The sequence below is a fragment of the Mesitornis unicolor genome, unplaced genomic scaffold (assembly GCF_000695765.1).
Source record: "Mesitornis unicolor isolate BGI_N332 unplaced genomic scaffold, ASM69576v1 scaffold13178, whole genome shotgun sequence".
Lineage (NCBI taxonomy): Eukaryota > Metazoa > Chordata > Aves > Mesitornithiformes > Mesitornithidae > Mesitornis > Mesitornis unicolor.
Window position 1 is genome coordinate 17561 of NW_010199843.1, and position 19245 is coordinate 36805.

At 37.4% G+C, this 19245-nt stretch overlaps 1 protein-coding gene across 1 annotated transcript in view; it reads right to left on the reverse strand.

Annotated features, from left to right (window-relative positions):
- Nucleotides 1-19245, reverse strand: part of MICU2 (mitochondrial calcium uptake 2) — a 59348-nt gene that overhangs the window by 9186 nt on the left and 30917 nt on the right. Inside the window, exons 5-8 of the mRNA XM_010189568.1 lie at nt 17644-17691; nt 13688-13770; nt 8845-8907; nt 2086-2183 (exon numbers count right to left, since the gene is read on the reverse strand). Coding sequence (XP_010187870.1) covers nt 2086-2183; nt 8845-8907; nt 13688-13770; nt 17644-17691 — 292 coding nt within the window. The remainder of the gene's footprint in view (nt 1-2085; nt 2184-8844; nt 8908-13687; nt 13771-17643; nt 17692-19245) is intronic.

Genomic DNA, 19245 nt, shown 5'->3' on the forward strand with positions numbered 1-19245 from the left:
CCTTAGTTTCAAGGACTCTACAGCACAGCAATATCTGTATATTTAACTAATGTGACAAGTTTTAGTGTGTCCTAATCAAACCTAATCACTCCAACTTTCTACTAGGTACTACACTGATCAATGGAAAAGCTTTCTAGGCAAGAACTTGGAAAATGATAAAAGCATTTACCATCATTATTTTCTGCTCTTGACAATGATCTATGTCTGTACAGCTCATCAGTCATCTCTTGTAAAAACAGCGTGGCACTTTGATCAAACAGCCAACAATAGCTTCCTGCGCAAGGTAAAATGTTATGAGAGGCCATCAGACAGAAATCACATTTTCTCTGAACAATAGGAACCCAGAAATGATGTGCTTGATTTACTTGCAAATAAAATCATGTGAAAGGTGATATCCTCACACAGGATAAAAAGACAGTGATCCTTTTATTCGCCTTTCCACGTGTTAAACAAACTTCACTGTCACGTTGCAATGGAGATGGAGTGTCTACGCAGTGATAAAGAGACGCATTCCAGCTCCACGAAACGTAACTGCCACCATTGAAAAATTACCTACATTAAACCTTACACTTATCCCACAAATTTTAAGAGCAAGATGTGGGAGTTGGATTTTGATTACAGGCCTCTATCTGTGTGGTAGGCAAAGGTCTTTAACCTACGTGTTCTGAATGTACTGCGTACATAGTTTCATCAATGTCATGCCTCACTGGGTCAATGCAGGATTTTATCTAAAACCCGAGGCTTTTCAGTTTACACTGTATATGCAAACACAACCTTTTACTGGTGCTCTCTGCCTTTTGTTTCACTGAGAGGATCTATGGTATTTATAGAAAAGGGAGCTGGAGGCATCTTAAACTTATTTTACTCAGATTCCTATTGAGTTGAGGTCTTCAAAAGAGAAAGGTTGTTTATTTGAAGACCAGTGTGTGTCAGAGCCAGTGGAGCCAAACACTTCTTACTGTTAGAAAAATTGCCACTCTTCCTTTTTCACTCTGGCTTCCCCAGACCTCTACTGATTGCAACAACTTTCATTTTTAAGAAGGGCTGACACAGATTCTCTGCATCTGAACATAAACTGAAGTAAAGCATATCCCAATTTATTTTTCCAGTCTGTAAATGACTGATTATTTTTTGTAGAAAAGGTAATACTGATGTAGATAATCTTCTCTCAATGTTGTATAAGACATATGTCAAGATTCACACAGGTATTTAAGCACTTAACTTCCATTTATCTCAAATAAAGACTGTGCATTTGGATTCTTGGCCCAAATTCACATATCAAGACATGTCTGAAGTTCATACTATCAGGAGAAATTGATTTCCCAAGTAACAAAGAGTTTTAACCAGTTAAGGTGTGATGCTGTGTAGGTGGTGGTCATAGTTACTAGCTGAAATAAACATTGGGAGAAAGAATCTAACCCAATTAAACACTGACAGCTGATACCTGGTTGGGTTTTCAAGTGGAAAGCAACCACAGCAGAACTTCATACTCTGATGTAGACAAGGATTGCAGCATCTTTCTAACATGTATATGACATACAAATTGAATGATTCTCTATACCAGTCTCAGAACTTTCTATTAACTTCTGATATTGCAAAGCAAAAAGTAGCTCAAAGGGTAAAGGAAAAAGCACAGGTAAAGTTTCAACAGAAGCTGAAATCTGAAGCAAGCAGAGAAGTTGCCTGTAGCCTACCATGACAGTTGTAATGGCATGTCTCAGCTCAGAAAAGCTTTTTTAATTGATTAGCAGTCACTTTTTTGGTGATTTGATCAAGAAAAATACTCATGAAGCATATTGTCTTAAGGTATGCCATCATGCAGCTGCCAGGAGTGGTGGTCTCAACGCTCCCGGCCTCCAGGAATGTTGCTGCTTTGGAGTTATCGTGGTGCTCGACTGCAGACAGCAGACCCCAGGAGCTAAACTAGAAATTTAATCATGCAAAATCATGAATTCTCTGCTTCACTGCCTGGTTAACTTTCGGAGTCAGCTCAGTGTGGGGTCAGGTTAATGCCAGTGTTGGTGCAAAGCAGAGGGGGCTGGAACAGGACTGACTGCTATTAGGTTTGCCTAGCCGAAAAAATACCTGAAAAACTCAGAATAGCGAAGTTTTTCCTTTCCTTCTTTTCCAAAGAAATGCATCAGCAACATGGTAGTAACACCACAGCTTTCCAGTTCTGCTCCCTATAAAACAAAAAACTGTATAGTTAATTATTAGATATTGTGTGATTATAAATATCTACTCACCACAAATCTGGAAATATTTATCTGAACTAGATTTTCACAAGAGATACTTATAATTTAATTACTGTTCCCAAAGCTATCACACAGGATCTCAGAACTGAATAATTCTTCCACATCACCTGGTAACAATGTATTACATGTCCTGCCTCTAAATATTCTGTATGAAAGATGAGTAAAACTCACAACCGCCTTTGGTGTATTTTATTATTGGAACTGAGAAAGATGCTAATTAAATCTTTAAAAACCTTTATGCTTGGGTGAACAGAGCCTTGAAATAAAGTTAACATCTTGGTAAAGGAGTTTTTAGTCAGATATTTCTAATTTGTTACAGCCATTTAAAAACATTCACAATAGTCTAAGAAATGAAACTAGAAAAATACATTCACAGTGCTCTACTATAATATGGTCTTACAAGGCTTCTTGCTAATTTTAATGTTAGTGACTTTTCTATATAATTTTTAAATCTGATTAAGACATTTCTGCAGAAAAAGAATGCACATTATATCAACTCAACAGCATCTTTAACAAGAATTAAACCACACATAATGCTGGATTTCTGCTCTATTCTTCTTTCAGCATGAGCATACTGGCATTTCTTTGAACACAGCAAAACTCTAAGCAACATGAAGAGAGATTTTTTTTTTTGTAAGTCCAGAGGGATTTCAACAAACTATTCTTATGACATCTAAATAGCCTCTATGTCTTTTATCTGGCTGAAGAGGTAAGGTGAAAGACAAGAGTCTATTCATAAGATTTAATACTAATGGTTATTTAGCTTTCAGCATCATCAGTAACAAGTCCCATTAGTCTACTCTGTGTTTCATGCTTACTGCATATGTGACACAGTTATTTTATAGCTAGAGAAGTAACATTCCTCTTTTCTACTGCCAGTTACAATTCACTAAATGCCAGTGATATGAGTTATGTATGAGTGAACCTAGAAAAAAAACTTATCGAGGCATATGCAAACTGTACTTATTGAACTTTTATCATTTAACTGCAGGCAAGGAATATTTAAATACCCACAAGATTCATCCTTCTAAAGTTTAAACACTTCAGATTCCTGTGAAGACTGATGCATAAACATTGGTATATGCTTTTTTGAAAGTCAAAAGTCAAACATTCATGTATGCTTATTTGAAATTCAAACCCAAACTATTTATGTCAGAAAGCAAAGTTTTCTAAGAAGAAACAGAAGAACCCACATATTTCCCACTGAAGTGAGATTCTAATCTGCTTTTTGCTTACATGTTTAAAGGAGACTTGAAAAATGCAAGAAATAAATTTGCTGATGAAATTTTTAAAACTGAACTCATGATTATGCAATTTAATGCTTCCAGTATAATTACTCCATATTAAAATCAGTGTTGTACTGAAAACAAATTGGAAAATTAGGTTTAAAATAACTTTTTAAAATTTTTTTTTCTTCTGTTCATGTTTCTCTAGTTATAAGCTAGAAAAAGACATACAAACAATACCCATCTCATCTTATCTGAGATGACAAAGCCTATCCCCAGATTTATAACAAATATGCACCTACTTGTTGGTTACCCTCTTTATCAGTTGAAATTCCAAAGTGGAATTGGCAGATGTCCAAACACTATGTTAGCGAGAGTTAAATGTGCTTTAAAACTACAAAACAGTACATTTCTTTAAAACAGAATATGCAACAGGAGACCACAGAGATCACAGCTTAAGGGTAAAATTTCAAAAAATTGCTTTTCCTAAAGTTAATGCTATTAAATTAAAGTATATGTTAGTACATAATTCCTTTTTGTCCACAGAATCATTAGGAGCTTTTGCTGCTGAACTGTATAAATTAGTACCAACATGACAAAGCTTTGTTAGAAGATAATGTGAGCTCTATTAATATTTCCAACACCTCACCCTCCTGAGCTTAGGTAGAAGAATAACTTACATTTGGAATGTCTCTCTTGGCAATGAGAATGAATGGTAACCTAATCCTGGAGCTCTAAGAAGGACCAGACTGCCAGCTTTGAGGCTAAATGTAGTGAAAGTTTGTATTCTGGAGTATCTGGTGGCTTCAGCCCTGGGAGGGTGCAGCACAGCACCCTTATGGGCTGTGGGCTTTACAGAAAGCTGAAGTACAGAGTGGAGGTAGAATGGTGATGTCCCGAGTCTCATCTTGATCTAGGGAGGGGATGGGGCAGGGACATGTCCACTGGGGAACCCCACATCTTCCAGTGTCCCCTGATGCAGACAAAGACCAAGCTCTGATGCCACACAAGTCTATACGAACTAATGAGCACGTGTGTGCATATTACAAATATAAGCTTTTGTTCCTAGAGTAACGTTGACACCTTGTGCCTTTTTCAAAAGCATCTTGAACTCCAGAATTATGCAATTACTCCTTTTCAAGCAAAATCAGATAACGTAACATTTATTTCCTTATTACATTACACAGACTGTTAATGCAGAAGCCTGATGCAGCAAACACTGAGTCATGGGCACAGACCTACCTAATCCTGTAGCTCCCTGCTGAGCTTTTGACGTTTAGGACCTGATACTGCAGCAAGTAGCAACAAGTGCCACTGAGAAGAAACTTATCACACAGTGAGACAGGATTTTTGGAATAATGTACCTAACAGATTTTCAAAACTCATCTGAAATGTTAACAGACTTACTGTCTCTAGAGTCTTACCACCTTATACTGCAGAATTTGCCTGAGGCATGACTGGAAAGCATTCATCATGATTAAAATCTGTAATATGTTCCTTGTTCTCTTACTTGCTTCCTGGGAGATGGTATTTGCTGTGCAACGTCTTGTTTCAACAGAAATTGTAAAAATAATGCATATTATGGAATTATTTTTTTTTTTTGTAGACAGAAAGAGAGTGAATAAATGAAGAACAAGGGGAGAAGTGAGGAGGGTCAAGGAGAACAATATCTTAGTTTCTGTCTAGTGATGTCCCAAATCTTTCCAAAGTTAAGACTCAATATTTGCAATTTTTTCTCAGTCCACTTCCCTGAAATGCTCTTTGTTTTTCACCTGCTAGGTCACTGAATTCAGGCCATGCTTCTATCCCTGAACACAATCTAGACTCCAATCTAAGCAGATCAAACACTGAGAAGTCATCCAATGAAGCATTTTGTAAACACTAAGTAGCTTATATCCAGCATTCAACAACATCCATAATTCCCATTACCTGGGGATGAGATGTTTTTTAATGACAACTAATGCCATGAATCACTATGCTGTACTGTTAGTGTCTTTAGCAAGGAAGAAAACTTCATGGATGTTCTCAGCTTTCAGTGTATCACTCACCATTCTGCATCAGGAGGAGGTACAGAATAAAAATGTTTTCTAGTCAAATGGGCTGCAGATAATGTTGGAGTAGACATTCTAGGAGATAATTTATGCCAAAAATAGGAACAGGTTCAAACTAGTCTTGTCACCAGGGTTAGGAGGGACCAAATCTTGCTGCATCAAGCACTGCGAAGCCTGAGGCAGCCTGACCAGTCACTGCTGGCACTGGGGAAAGCGGCTTCCAAACACAGCTGGGGACAGTCCCTCACAAGAATTCAAGCCCTGCCTCTCCCTGTCATGCCATACTCTAAAAATATAAATTTCCACCAAAAGCACAGAATCTGTAACAAGGACCCTCTGAGGAGCTATGATGTTCTGTGCAGCACACTCTTTTGATTAACGTGGACTAGGCCACAAAGGCCGAGCTCAGCCATCCTCAGCATGCATAAAGCTTTCGGTGCTAAAACCGACTCCAAACGGGCTTCCAGATGAATTCCTCCTGGGAGAGACTTCTGCTGTCCAAGCCAAATTTAATGTACTTGCAGAATAGGTACCTAGAAAGATGTGACAAAGCATGTTTCTTTGTCTCTCTTGAGGTTATGATGTTGTTAGATCATATGGAAAAATAAAATAATTTCCTTGACCCTGAGGTAAACAACAACCCAGAAGTTTTTTAATAGCTTAATATTTTGATGTCACACTGCTTGGTTCTTTATGGGGTTTACCTGCCTGGAGAATTTCCTTTAAAGCATGCAGGAACGTTAAACCAAGGAGCATTGCAACATATCTAAAAGCTTTTCAACAGCATTAAATGCTAAACTGCTGACAACAAACATACACATTTTTGTTGGAGGAGACAGGTCAAGTAAAAATGCACATTCCATCTGAACTGAGCAGTGACAAGATTTATGACACTTTTTTTGGGGGAGAGGGAAAATCCATTTTAGTCTTGGACTAGATTCTTGCAAAATTCGATGTGCTGCACAGCTAGGCCGCACCACTGTTACAGAGTACTACTGCACTAGAAGAGCACAGCTGGCAATCACCATCTTCCTCCCTTCAGCATTTAGTTACTGTGGGCCCAGGGCTCTGCAGTCTTTGCAGCTATGGACAGAAAACTTTAGAATTATTAGAAATTCTAGGGAGCAGATGGGAAGGTGACGATGGCCCACAGAGACCCTGTCTGGGGCTGAGGAGACGCATCGCGATGCTGCCATATCTGAAGGTCCAAGTGCAAAACCTTGTGCTGACCAACTATGTGGTGATAAATGTGCGAATGACTTATGCCATTTGCCTCTTTTAGGACCATAAAAAAATTAAAAATAAAAAACAAACTGAGAAGTAGACAGGTTAAAACAACTGATACACAATCGATAGGAAAATACCCATGTGTGCATCTAAAAGTATACTGTTTATAGTCAGAATGAATTTTAGTTCTAAAGTTTCTTGTTTAAAAGAGATGAATAGCTGTGTCCCAGAGAACTAGTTAAATGTTTTAAAAAGCACCAGGTAAATGAGATACTTTGTATGAAAATGTGTTCATTATAGAATCCAGAAGCATATATCTAATCATTTGGAAATGAGACAATGCACATATTACTTCTCAACATGAACTCCATTTTAAGAACAAATATAGAAAATTCTGTGTTATTCCTTTCCTAACAACAGCTAAAAATTAATTTCTAAGTTTAGTCATTACACAAAGCACATTAAATTAGAGGTATGGAAACTACTGGATAACTCATTAATCCAAATTGAAAGTAATACTATGACTGCCATAATTATTAGAAATAAAGGGTAAAAACATATGCACTGGCACAACATTGTATAGTCAAGTTCACTGCTTATACTGATAATCAACTTGTTTTGTGAGATAGAGACAGGAAAGGAAAAAAAAAAACCCAAGAAAAATGGTAATTTGGAATTTGCCAAGTAGAAATATAAAGACCAGAAGAATTTCAAGAGAGCTGTAGTCCCCAAAGCTATTTAATTCTTCTTTTGAACAGACTATAATTCAATTTATAGTCTGCTAAGAAACCGTATTAAATAATATTTTCTGGTTACAATAACTTCAGATTTTTCTCAATGAAGAATTCTGAAGACAAAATTTGAAGCAAGAGAATAAAAAAAATAGAGACATTCAGGCTCAGGTATTTAATTAGGTCCCAATAAGCTTATGTGTTTATAACTAAATCTGTCCAACTGTATCTGAGTTTCTCTGGAAATTTTATACTATAGCTGTGCATTCACGCAGAATAAAGATCCTTTTTCTTTCACTGTCATGGCAGTTAAGTCTCAATTGAAATTGGTTTTGAGGAGCAGACAACCCTGTTAATCCTAGCTATTTTAATCTGGCGACTGATGAAAAGATTCAAAAAAGGAGATGGTTGTTAGTAAAACAATTTTTAACTGAACTTTGGATGAATACTGAGGGTGCAAAATCTTTATGCATCAGAAGAGTTTTTGTTTATGCCCAGTAAATATTAAGGTGTTAGCAATACTGTCACTTCTATTTTTTTCCAGGCAGTTGAAAAAGTAAAGAACAGGAGTTGGACCAACTCTTTGCAGAAGCTGCTGCTGAATGACAGATTTATAAAGCAGAGCCCTGTACAAATTTCCTATTGAATGCTTCCAACATGAGCAGTCGCTGCCTCATGCCTAATTACCCATTTTCAGTTTACAACTGAAAGCACGTTTGTAGTGATAAAAATATCCTTCAGCTACACCACCCAATTGAGGCACAAAACAAAAGCAGTGCTGCTGGTGTAAGCAGCACCTTATAGAAATATATGGAGATAATCCATCTGTGCTCTCTCCTTCCTTTGCCCTGGTTCATCAGCTTCTCCTGAGGGGCTTTCAGTTTGCTCAGGACTTCCCCCTCTGTTTTCAATCTCATTCAATCTCATCCCGGCTACAGAATATCTCGTCTCTGCACTGACTACAGGCTGAAGAGATGGCAGCTGGCAAAGGCTCTACCTGGGATGAAGGTAGCTTGCAGTGGCAGGACTGAGGGCAAAAGAGTCAGAGTCAGAAGGGAGCAAAATTTACCTACTCTTTCATGGATGAGATGTATTTGCCATTTGCTAATGGTCTGCAATCCAGTGAAACTTCTAACCCAGTTGGAAGATCATACTCTAAGATTGTTTCTTCTGGTCTGCATCTATGCCATTTCTTTCTGGAAGTGGACCTAATTCAAGTAAATCATGCACTTTCATGAAATTAAAGCACTAATACTGATGCTTATATACTTATCAAAAAAAGTCTGAAAAAACCCAAAGCTCATGGGAAACATGACAATGCTTTTGTAAAGGAAAATGAATCTCTATTTCATACCCGAAATACTGTTTCGTCTCCAGCTGTTTTCAAATCATCTTCCTTCCCAATGATTCTCTGCAGCTGTATTTGTAAAACATGGAAAGAACACAGGAAAATTACAAATTTGGCCTTACAAGAGTCTCCCTTTTCAGAAACTTGCATTAATTTAACCTTTCTTAATTATATTTCTGCAAGGTTCTCTAGTCATGACAAAATATTTGCATACTTAAAGATACTTTGCTATTCAGACACACCTTTTCCCAGGAATGTCTTCTCTACTGTGGTTAATATAGCCAAGCAGAGCACATGAATTTATCTCTTGCAACCCAGTGCTTACTCTATTTTTATAGGATATTCTCTTGCACTAGAAGCTTAGCATTCACTACATAATATTTTGAAACTCAGGGGTATAACATCAAGGGTCATTTTGGGGAATAAAAATTATCCTGTGATTTTCACGCTGTTCAAATGAGGTACTACATAACTAACAAAAAAGAATAATTTAATTAAATAAGGAAACATATTTTCAGAACTGGCATTAAGCAGAAATGTTTGTTACCCCTCCACCCCACAAATAAATGGATCTTGAATGTGTTCTCTAAGAAGATATGCAGATGTACTGAAATGACTCACATTTATAAACATAATTTCCACTGTTTCAAGTAGAGCTTTAAGGTGACACAGAAAGTGCACTAAATTGCAGCACCTCAAGTATATCTCAGCTGCAAGGTTTGCCTGCATTTTAGCTTGGGAGGTCAACACTGAGTGATTCAACACAGCAGGAGGTTTACCTACCTTTCACAGACACTTGCACGAATCCTCAATAGGACAGCAAAAATGAAAGAACAAGGGACTTATTACATTTCAGGTACAGATACGGACTTACACTTACACGGATCACTTTGGATTTGGAGACTTTAGGAAAGATGTTTTTAGAGCTCAGGGTTTTGAAGCTGCTGGTTTGCTTCTCAAACATTTCTGAGTGATTCCTCACCCTGCCCATTAAAATTGGGAAAAAAATCCATGACCAAATTTGCACAGCCATTATTTTGTGGGGTTTTCAAATCTCTTCTTAGGGCTTTATTTTTTCCTTTTTATTGTTACATTGTTCAGAGAAGCAATATGGGCTTTTAAGTAGTGAGTAGGAAAAAATCTGCTAACTGTTCATGTTGCCAAAGGTTTTCCCTCGTCCTTCAAATTTTGACTAATTCATGTGGTTTTTTTATAGTCTCTGTTTTTGAGTTCCTTTAGATAGTTACTTTCTATTCTTATTTTTGAATGGCATGCCTTGATAGTATTTATCCAAATAAACACTGCAAACCAAGACAATTAAACAGTACCAATTCTTCCAAATTTCTCCAAATTCTTCTTATTTTTGATCACTTACAAAATAACTGACTAGTACAGTAAAAGCATTATTCCTTCATAGCATAATAACAATATAGAGCTCTAGAAAATAACACAACTGCTCATCCATATCCTCACTAAAAAATTTTATTTTTTCTTACTTGAAAAACTCATCTTTTGCTCACACACAAGAAACACAACTGTAAATACTTTCCAAACAAGAGAATATATGGTTTTTTTCTTTTGGATTTTATTTTTAAAGGACTCTTAAAAAATTCTGCAGAGACTACTAAAGAGCACAGACACACAATATAATTTTTTTTCACAAGTGTTCTGGAGGATTTAGTTTACTGTTTTCTTACACTGTGTGTAAATCCTTATAGTGCTGGAAACTATTTCCAGTAGCTTGCAGATGTTTTCCAGCACAATGCAGCAACTACTCACAGAGGGAGAACAATTCTGCCCTCAAGAAATGGACTCTAACACTCAGCTGCTCCATGTAATGTTTATCTGTATTTAATATTTATATCTGTTCATCACTGGAAGATACTAATGGCTAATTCAAAGATAATGAGACCTATTATGCACAACTGATGTCTCTTTACTAAAGACATCATAAGAAGTCATCTTTTTTGAAGACAAGAGTTGTTTGTACCAAACCACAACAACTGCTGGCAGTGCTGGGTCATTCAGCCAGATGAACATCTGCAAGTTTTTTGTGGTGACCAGGACAAGTGTCTCTAGAGAGAAAAAAGACTTTAGAAAGTCTAAATCACAGCTCTTGCATGTGCCATCAGAGTTACGCTGCTTCCATTCTCAACAGTTTTGAACTGTCATTAATTTTACTTGGAAATCTTTCATCATGACAGAGTCAGGGAAATTCCTCACTTGCTGGGGACTGGGAGATCTCTGGTAGCCTTATTCTCCATGGGAGGTCTCAGATTAATGTGCATGGGTTATTATGTGCACATGTCTGGAAAATCCCCTCGCCAAATCTCACGTCTTGGAAGTGCAGAGTCCACAGAAGGATCTTACGTCTTCACAAAGATGCAGATAACATGGCTCTGAGAATATTCTTTACACTCTGGCAGGGGCTAATTAAAGGACAGCAACTGACATCTGTGAACATGCCATTTCTACCATGTCTTCTTTACCCTGGTGTTGCAGGGCAAAGCAATGAATTCTTGCAGATCCCCACCCCAAAATACACATTGCTGTGATTCTGAGCCCTAATACTGAAATGTCTCCTATACTGTGAATGCTTACCACTGAAACACAGATGAAGCAGAAATTAGACTGGCTTGACTACAAAGAAGTAGGGAGCAGAGAAACAAGAGTGTGTCCCTGGGAAGAGACAGACTTGTAACTCCTGCTGGAAAGGAGGAAAATGTGCACAGAAATGGAAAGGCTATGGAGGACAAGATTAACGCTCTTGCTGAAAACATGGAATTGCATTCAAGATCTCCTTTCCTGAACATTCATTTATATTAGCAAAGAGCACTGGACGTACTGGGAAGTCCTGCATCTTGCACTCCTTCAGGTCTGAACAGCCCATCTTCATCACCTGCTGCAGGCACTAAGGGCTTGTGATGTGGACTCTGCTCATCACTCACCCTTCGCCCTTTCCTGAAGGATTCACATGGCACATTTTGTGCCTGGTTTCCAGCAACATGTGAGAGCTGAGATATGCACAATTCAAAGCATGATGGACATTCTGCAAACAAAGAAGCAAAGTTCTCACCTCAAAGAATTTACAGTCTAGATCAACAGATAACGCAGATGTACATGGATGTCTCATCAGTAGATAAGAGATAAGAAGGAAGAAGAAGAGGTAACAAAGCAAGAGAATGAAGTAGCACTGAAATTTCTTTTCCTATCACATCTTCCTTACAGTACCTGTCTCCTAATTACTGCCACTTTGCTACTGGTGGTGTTCAAAAAGTGTGTGGATGTGGCACTTGGGGACATGGTTTAGTGGCCATGGTGGTGTTGGGTTGACGGTTGGACTTGATCTTAGAGGCCGCTTCCAACCTTACTGATTCTGTGATTCTATAATACTCTTTTTCACTGCCCTTCCCTCTCATACGTTTCCTGACACTATTGTCAAATACAGTGTGGAAATAACGAATAGAATAGTTCAAACATACTTTCCCGAGATGCCAACCGGGACAAGACCAATGACAGATTAGCCACACAGTTTACTAATTTATTACATACATAGAAGCTTTCTATGACGCACACTGAACTAGAGTGTATAGAGATTAATGCACACACATTCTTCCGGATTCTTACATTCAAAACATTTTATTTTAAAACCTAACCTAGAAAATCAAGTTTTCTTTAAAATAGTCACCACTTGTAAATGTTAAGTGAATAGTCCTGTGAGAAAACTCATCTTTTGACTAGCTTGCATCCTGTGGGATTTCTTTGAATTTCATGATCCTGTGAGTTGACATTCCAATGTATGTTTTTTTAACCACTCGATATTAATTTATCAATGCAGTCCATAAAGGAAACGCAAAGTAACAATCTAACTAGAATGTTTTTCATTAAATTTGATTGCCTCTACAGGAATCAAATTCTTTTTAATGATTTATATAATGTTTTCACCTCTACTCCTTTTTTCCTACAACTTTCTGTTGGTCATACCAGCTGATTCAATTAGAATAGCCTGAAATGGGTAAGGGATATTAAATATATGGCATACTGTATGCCTCCAAAAGGCAGTCATGTTGTATTTCTGCAAGAATCTCCTTCTTTACTTAACTGACACAGTACCTATTTTAAATAAGTACTGCTAACACTGCCATTTCAGCTTCTTATAAAATTGTCTCTCTAGTCACCTCCAATACGAATCAAGGATCTGAATTAAGCTAGGGAAGTCTATGAAAAATTCTGTTTGTTATTTTTACATTGAACTTTTGACAAGTTGAAGTATTTAGTTAACAGTCTCCTGTTAAATACTTAAAAGTTGAATAACCTATAAAATGAAGCCTATTATTCTTTACAACATCAGAGCAAGATTTTCTTAGTTTTTTTAAGCATCTGCCTTTCTCCCCTATTGGTAATACAAAATATGGGACAACCTGCTGTTGCTCTCCAAAGTGTGAATTGGTAAAAAACGTGTGCAACAGCAAACAAAATTAATAAAACCCAAGACAGGATGGCAAATTAAAATGATTATTCAAAATATTTAGAAAATAAAATGCTTTTCCAGATTATTATTTAAATTAGCTCATGGGATTAAGGGATGTACACCAACTCCTACTTTCCCAGTAACAGATTTTTAGATACAAGTCAAAGATAACATTTATAAAAGTGGATTCAAATATGATAAGTACTATTATAGTAATGCTTTAGTATATTCTCCTTTCCTAGAAAGTATTTTAGTTAGCGTGTGATCTCATATTGGACTGAAAAAAAGGCTTGAAAATTTTAATAAATCTTCATTTAGCAAATATAACCCATTGAAATATTTAAATGGTGTAAAATTAATAAGTATATAAACACATACCTTGAAGAATTCTTTCTTTTCAACTTGTTCATTGCCATCTGCATCCAACATTTTAAAGGCAATCTGAAATCCAGTCTGGGGCTCTGCAACAAAGTGTGAAAGAACTGTACTGTAAACACACACACACACACACACACACACTTACAGTAGTACCTAAATATTTAATCCAAAAGGAATATTGCCTAAGGTTCACTTGTCCATCATTATGCATGTACACAGTATTTCCAGTAAACCACGTCTACCTCCTCCAATATAAGCAAGCTTTGTAAACACCTTTTCACTACCATTTCAAGGGATAATTAATGCAATGACAAAGCAAGAAATGCCAGCAGTGCCTCAGTACAGCCACGAATGTCCATCTGATCCCAACGACTGTGAAAATGTTGCATGTCTTACAGTGCTGGTCTTAAATATTCTCTATAGATGTCTCCATAATCTCATGTCACATCTGAAGCCTAGCTCTGCCCTGGTTATTAGGGCTCCTTTTCAGGTGAGAAGACTGGGAAGTGCCTTGAGAAACCAGTAATGATTGCTGCACTGCGTGAAAGAGCGAGGGTACTCCTCGGGTACGTCCTGCATGCATGACTGCCAGTATTTGCAGTCTTCCCCAGCAAACAGACTGATTTTGTGATTGTGGCCAGCTTGCTCTCGCTGTCTTAGCCCCAGGCCTTTTTTCTTCTTCCCTTCTCCTCCCTCCCTAAACAATGCCCTGAAATGTCTCTGAGATGTAATAAACCACTCTTTCTGGCCTTTTTGGACTAAAGCATGTTTCCTATGACTCTCATCAAGCTGATTTTTTCAAGACTTTTACACAGTTTTACCCTGCATTTCCTCTACTGAATGGATGTTTCTTTTCAATACAAAAATGTAATGAGTTCTGAGTCTTGCAGGCGCTATAAAAACACAGTGTGCTTTGGGCTCCTTCCCACAATTTCCTGATCTTCTTTGCTTAGAGGTGGCCTCACTCATTAGCCAGCCCACACAGGAGCAGTACACCGCTGAAATGTAGTTACAGTTCACTGCAGTAGCAAGCACTTATCCCAGTAATTTCTGGAGCAGGTGAATTAATTCCACAACCCAGTCAAGTCAGGCATTAATACAAAAGCCGTGGACTTATCGTCTCTAGAATACATTCATGTTTCCAAGAACAATGTTGGACTCATGAGGGCAGTGGCGCAGTATCTCTAAAAATCTCTAATGCCTTTGGAGTAGTTCTTTTAGAAATATATTGTTCCAGCTCCATGCTGTAAAGTTTTAAGTCTGGCTTTTTTTAAAGAGAATCTTTCTGCAAAGGGAACACGTTCAAGAAATATCCCATTCCTTTTAAGTGATAACAAAATGGTTAAAGAAAGTATATTTCTACATTTAGAAATAACTACATCTTCAGCAGCCAACTAACGTTCTCTGCAGAGCAACCTTGTGATGCAGGGATATTTTATAAATACCGCTGCAATCTGCAGAGCAGAGCCCTTTCCCAGAAAATGGGTTGTAATAATCAAAACTGGCTTCTTTTCCATGGAAATACCACACGCTAAATCTGTGTTACTACTACAAAAGCAAGAAGAGCCTATCCTATAACACAGTTAGGGAATAAAAGTAATTGATGTATTTAATAGTAATTCATACCATCTGTGTCGCAATGTTCAGATAAGAGACCTGTTACTGAAAATATAGGACCTAAAGCTGCTTATACTGTTCAGAGATGACATACTTATCTGATATGATGTAACCCCAAAGGTATGCATTCGTAAAATAAGAATAGTTCAAAGACTACCTCAGATATATTAGTATTTAATTAAAATCAGGAAAAATTCCAAAATCTGAACGCAAGAGCTTCATCTCAGCAGTGAGTGCAGCTTAGACTTAGGTGCTTCCCCTGCAACCGTTCCTATGTTGACCAAGCTGTCAATCTATGAGACTGCCTAATTGTAACGAAGCTTTGAGTCAAGGTGCTCATTTCAGCTCCTGGGCTCCTTCACCAGAAACTCCATTAAGCAGTGGCTGGAAACTGAATTCAGTACAGCACTGGAAGAAAAAAAGATATTGATGATACAAAGTACACAGAAAAGAGAAAAGAGGGTCACAGGGGGGAAATCTAGGTGTTCCTGCTCCGGGAGGGGGATTGGACTGGATGATCTTTTGAGGTCCCTTCCAATCCCTAACGTTCTGTGATTCTGTGATTCTGTGAAATAAAGCCTTTGTCTGCTGCAGAATTACATTTTCAAGCTCAGTATTGTTACAGATGGTGCTTTAGCATGATGGGCAGCATGGTCTGGCCAGCAGTGTCCTGGAACCGCGACTCTGGAAACTCAGTGACTCTTTTTCTGCTTCCTTGTTGCTCTGTTGGTGACTTAGAAGTAATTTAAATATTAATGTCTGCTTTAAGAAATTTCACACTAATGTCCACTAGCGAGAGAGACGGGTGGTGTGACTGGGGCTGACTGACATGGGATGCATGTTCGGCAAACACAGAGGCACTAACACTTGTTGACACTTGCTTTCAAACTGATCGCTATGATAACCCCCGTGTAACCAAAGTGGTAACATTAGCACTGCATTTTTATCCTGCATCAAAAGGTGCCTTTGTTTTTGCAGTTCAATCTATTCCTATAGAAATTCCGTAAAAAATAACGTTACTTAATTGTCTGGAGAAGTGGAACAACTTGCTCCGATACTGCTTCCATTTTCTAATTGTTTCAGCCAAAAAATCAGCATGAATTTACCTTCAGCTGCCACAGATTTTTAAAGAAATAGAATCTTTGGCACCTATTTCTGCAACATTAATTAAGCTATTCTGCTGAAGTTATAATGTAGTTGTGCTTTTTTTTTGGAAAAAAAAAGCCCTCTTCTTTGAGCTGCAACAAATATTTTTAAATTAGCTTCCTAACTGGGCTAGATTGACATTATTCTGATTTCAAAAAGCACTTTAACACATGGTATAACTGATGTTCAAGTTGTGTGCAGCACCAGACAGCTGCTACTGGTGAAATTGTACATTTGTATGGTAGTATATATAAATTAATAAAATTTAAGTAAAATTGCATACTAGTTGAAGCTCCTAGTAGGAACCGATGCGGTTCTGCTGAGAAATTACATAAGCTGTAAAAGGTCTACCTGCACCCCTGGTGTTGACTACTTCACTCCCAGTCTATTGGTCTCACTGGGTAAAGCTCATTGCATACATCTTGTCTCAAATCAGAACAGCACAGGGAGGTGGCAAGCACAGCACAGAGTAAGTATGGGGGAGGAAACCCACAAAATCCAAAATCACTTCCACACACAATCAAAGACCGCCCCTGTTTGCAGATACAGCAAGTACCAAACTAAAAATCTTTTCTAAAAAAGTGTCTGATAGAGAAAAAGGAAGGAGGCAAAGGAGGAGGCAGAAATATATGCAAAATACTTAGAGGAAATAAAGTCCAAAGGAATAAAGAAAAGAAAGGAATCAAAAAGTCAAACAAAAAGACACTGCAGAAGTCTGCTGTTTATGTATAACACCCACTGCATACTTGAACACATGAATTATAAGCAGACACCTTTCAGACACCACAACAGCTTCTTATACCACTGCATGAGCTAAATTGTTAATGTGTCATTGTCAAAAATGACTAAAACTACTATCCAAAAGACAAATTATTTATCTTCGTCCATCGTACTTCTTCCCCTTAATGTGTGGCCCTGTAACCAATGTCTTCCCTCCCTCAAAGTCTCTTCAAAGACATTACTGATCCCATGCTGCAGGGATTATCATAATTTTTGAAGTACTGCAATGATGACACTACGGAAGTAAGTTGCAAACAATCAAAGCTGTATCAATTTATATTAATTTTTTATCACTATATAATAGTTCTTTATGTTTTACTATGATGTAGAAATTTAGAAGTTAAAAAATATCAGGAAAAATTCCTGGAAAGCTGAGTATTTATGCATATGTATTTTAAAGATATAATACTTACTTGTAAGGATTGTCAGCAAAAATAGGTACTCTGCATAAGATATCAACCCTGAAATAAAAAAGTTAAAAACTTACTTGCAGAAAGAAAATATAGCAAGACTTGAAAGGTCATATTTTATAAATATAAAAAGTTTAGTTTAACATTGTATTAAATAGATTATTAAAGTAACCCATGTTATTATTTAACAAAGTTTTTACTTCTGTTTTTAGTGCTCTGAAGGTAAAATTCCCTATCCAGAGACTCATCAATGTTCACGTCTAATCAAGAAAGCACAGTTTATTTGGTATTAATAAAAGGCCTACACTAAATCTTGGGGTTCTCACTGAAAACATTCAATGTTTATAGAAAAGGCAAATAAATTAGCTGCGCTTCGTCACATTTAGTACCTGGGAGGAGAACCACTCCAATGTTACCCTGAGGGATCAAAGTCCTCCATCCCTTGGCAGGCTCGCGGAGGCGGGGAACAGCTTCCCGCCAAGTCTCCAGGGGAACACGGCAACATGCGAAGCTGCCAAGCTGCTCGATGGTGCTGATAACGCTGCTGGGCCGCAAGCCAACAGGAGCCTTCTTTTTATTTTATTTTTTTTAAATAGGAACATGTCCTTTCTACAAGGTGAAAGTATTCCCCCCCCTTCTGAAGGAAAATTCCAGTGTTTTCCTTTGAAATACCGCCTTAAGTGAAAAGCCTGAACAAACACAAAGATGTGATAGCGTCAAAATAGAGCATAGGAGCTAAAGATAGGAGCACATAACGAGGGTGGTTAAACGACAGAGTCTGAACCATCTGCCCTGCAATACTGTTTGGAGAAATAATGTAAAGGGCTATTTTATAAATCACCTTTCAAAATAACTGAGCTGCTTTTAACTTATGAGCTAAACATTGTATAATGCTGAAGCTGCTTAAAATAATGAAGTTCAAACATGGCTACCTGTGCAAAGATAAACTATTTATTATAATTTATATTTGGTTAATTGATAGATAAGGAATTCACTCCAGCTTCAGTGATAAACAATTAACTTATGATAAATTACTATGCAGAGCCAACAGCATTTGTATTTGACCTCAGATAGTGACTTAACACTTTAAGTTTTAAGTACTAAAGTTTAGAAATACTAAATTGCTGAATGCAAGTGTATGAAACACTGAGAACAAGTCTTAGCTAAAGACAGCTCTAATGCTATCCTGCTGCCAACTCACTCTGGTTCCATATCTCAGCTTTCCTCTCCATCATAATAGGGCTATTCACCCTATTATCAAGTGTAAACCAGCATAGCACTACAGTCATACAATACACTGTAGAAATAAAAAAATACTTTCATCTCTAAGATTCAATTTTGTTTACAAGTTCTGGGGTTATTGCCATTGCAATAATGTAAATTATTATTTGCTTCACTGTAAAACTTGGAGTCATGTTCCCAAAGAGTCCAGGATTTCTACAAATTCAAAACCAAACAAACGGAGAAAGAACTCCTACTCCATTCTTTCAGCTTATGCACCTAAGTAAAAGGCAAGGTAAAAAAAATGCATAGAAATGAATGGGGGAGGAAAAGAAATCAAGGAAATAGTGTGATGGGCAGTGATCAAGATTCCTGCTCCCTAAT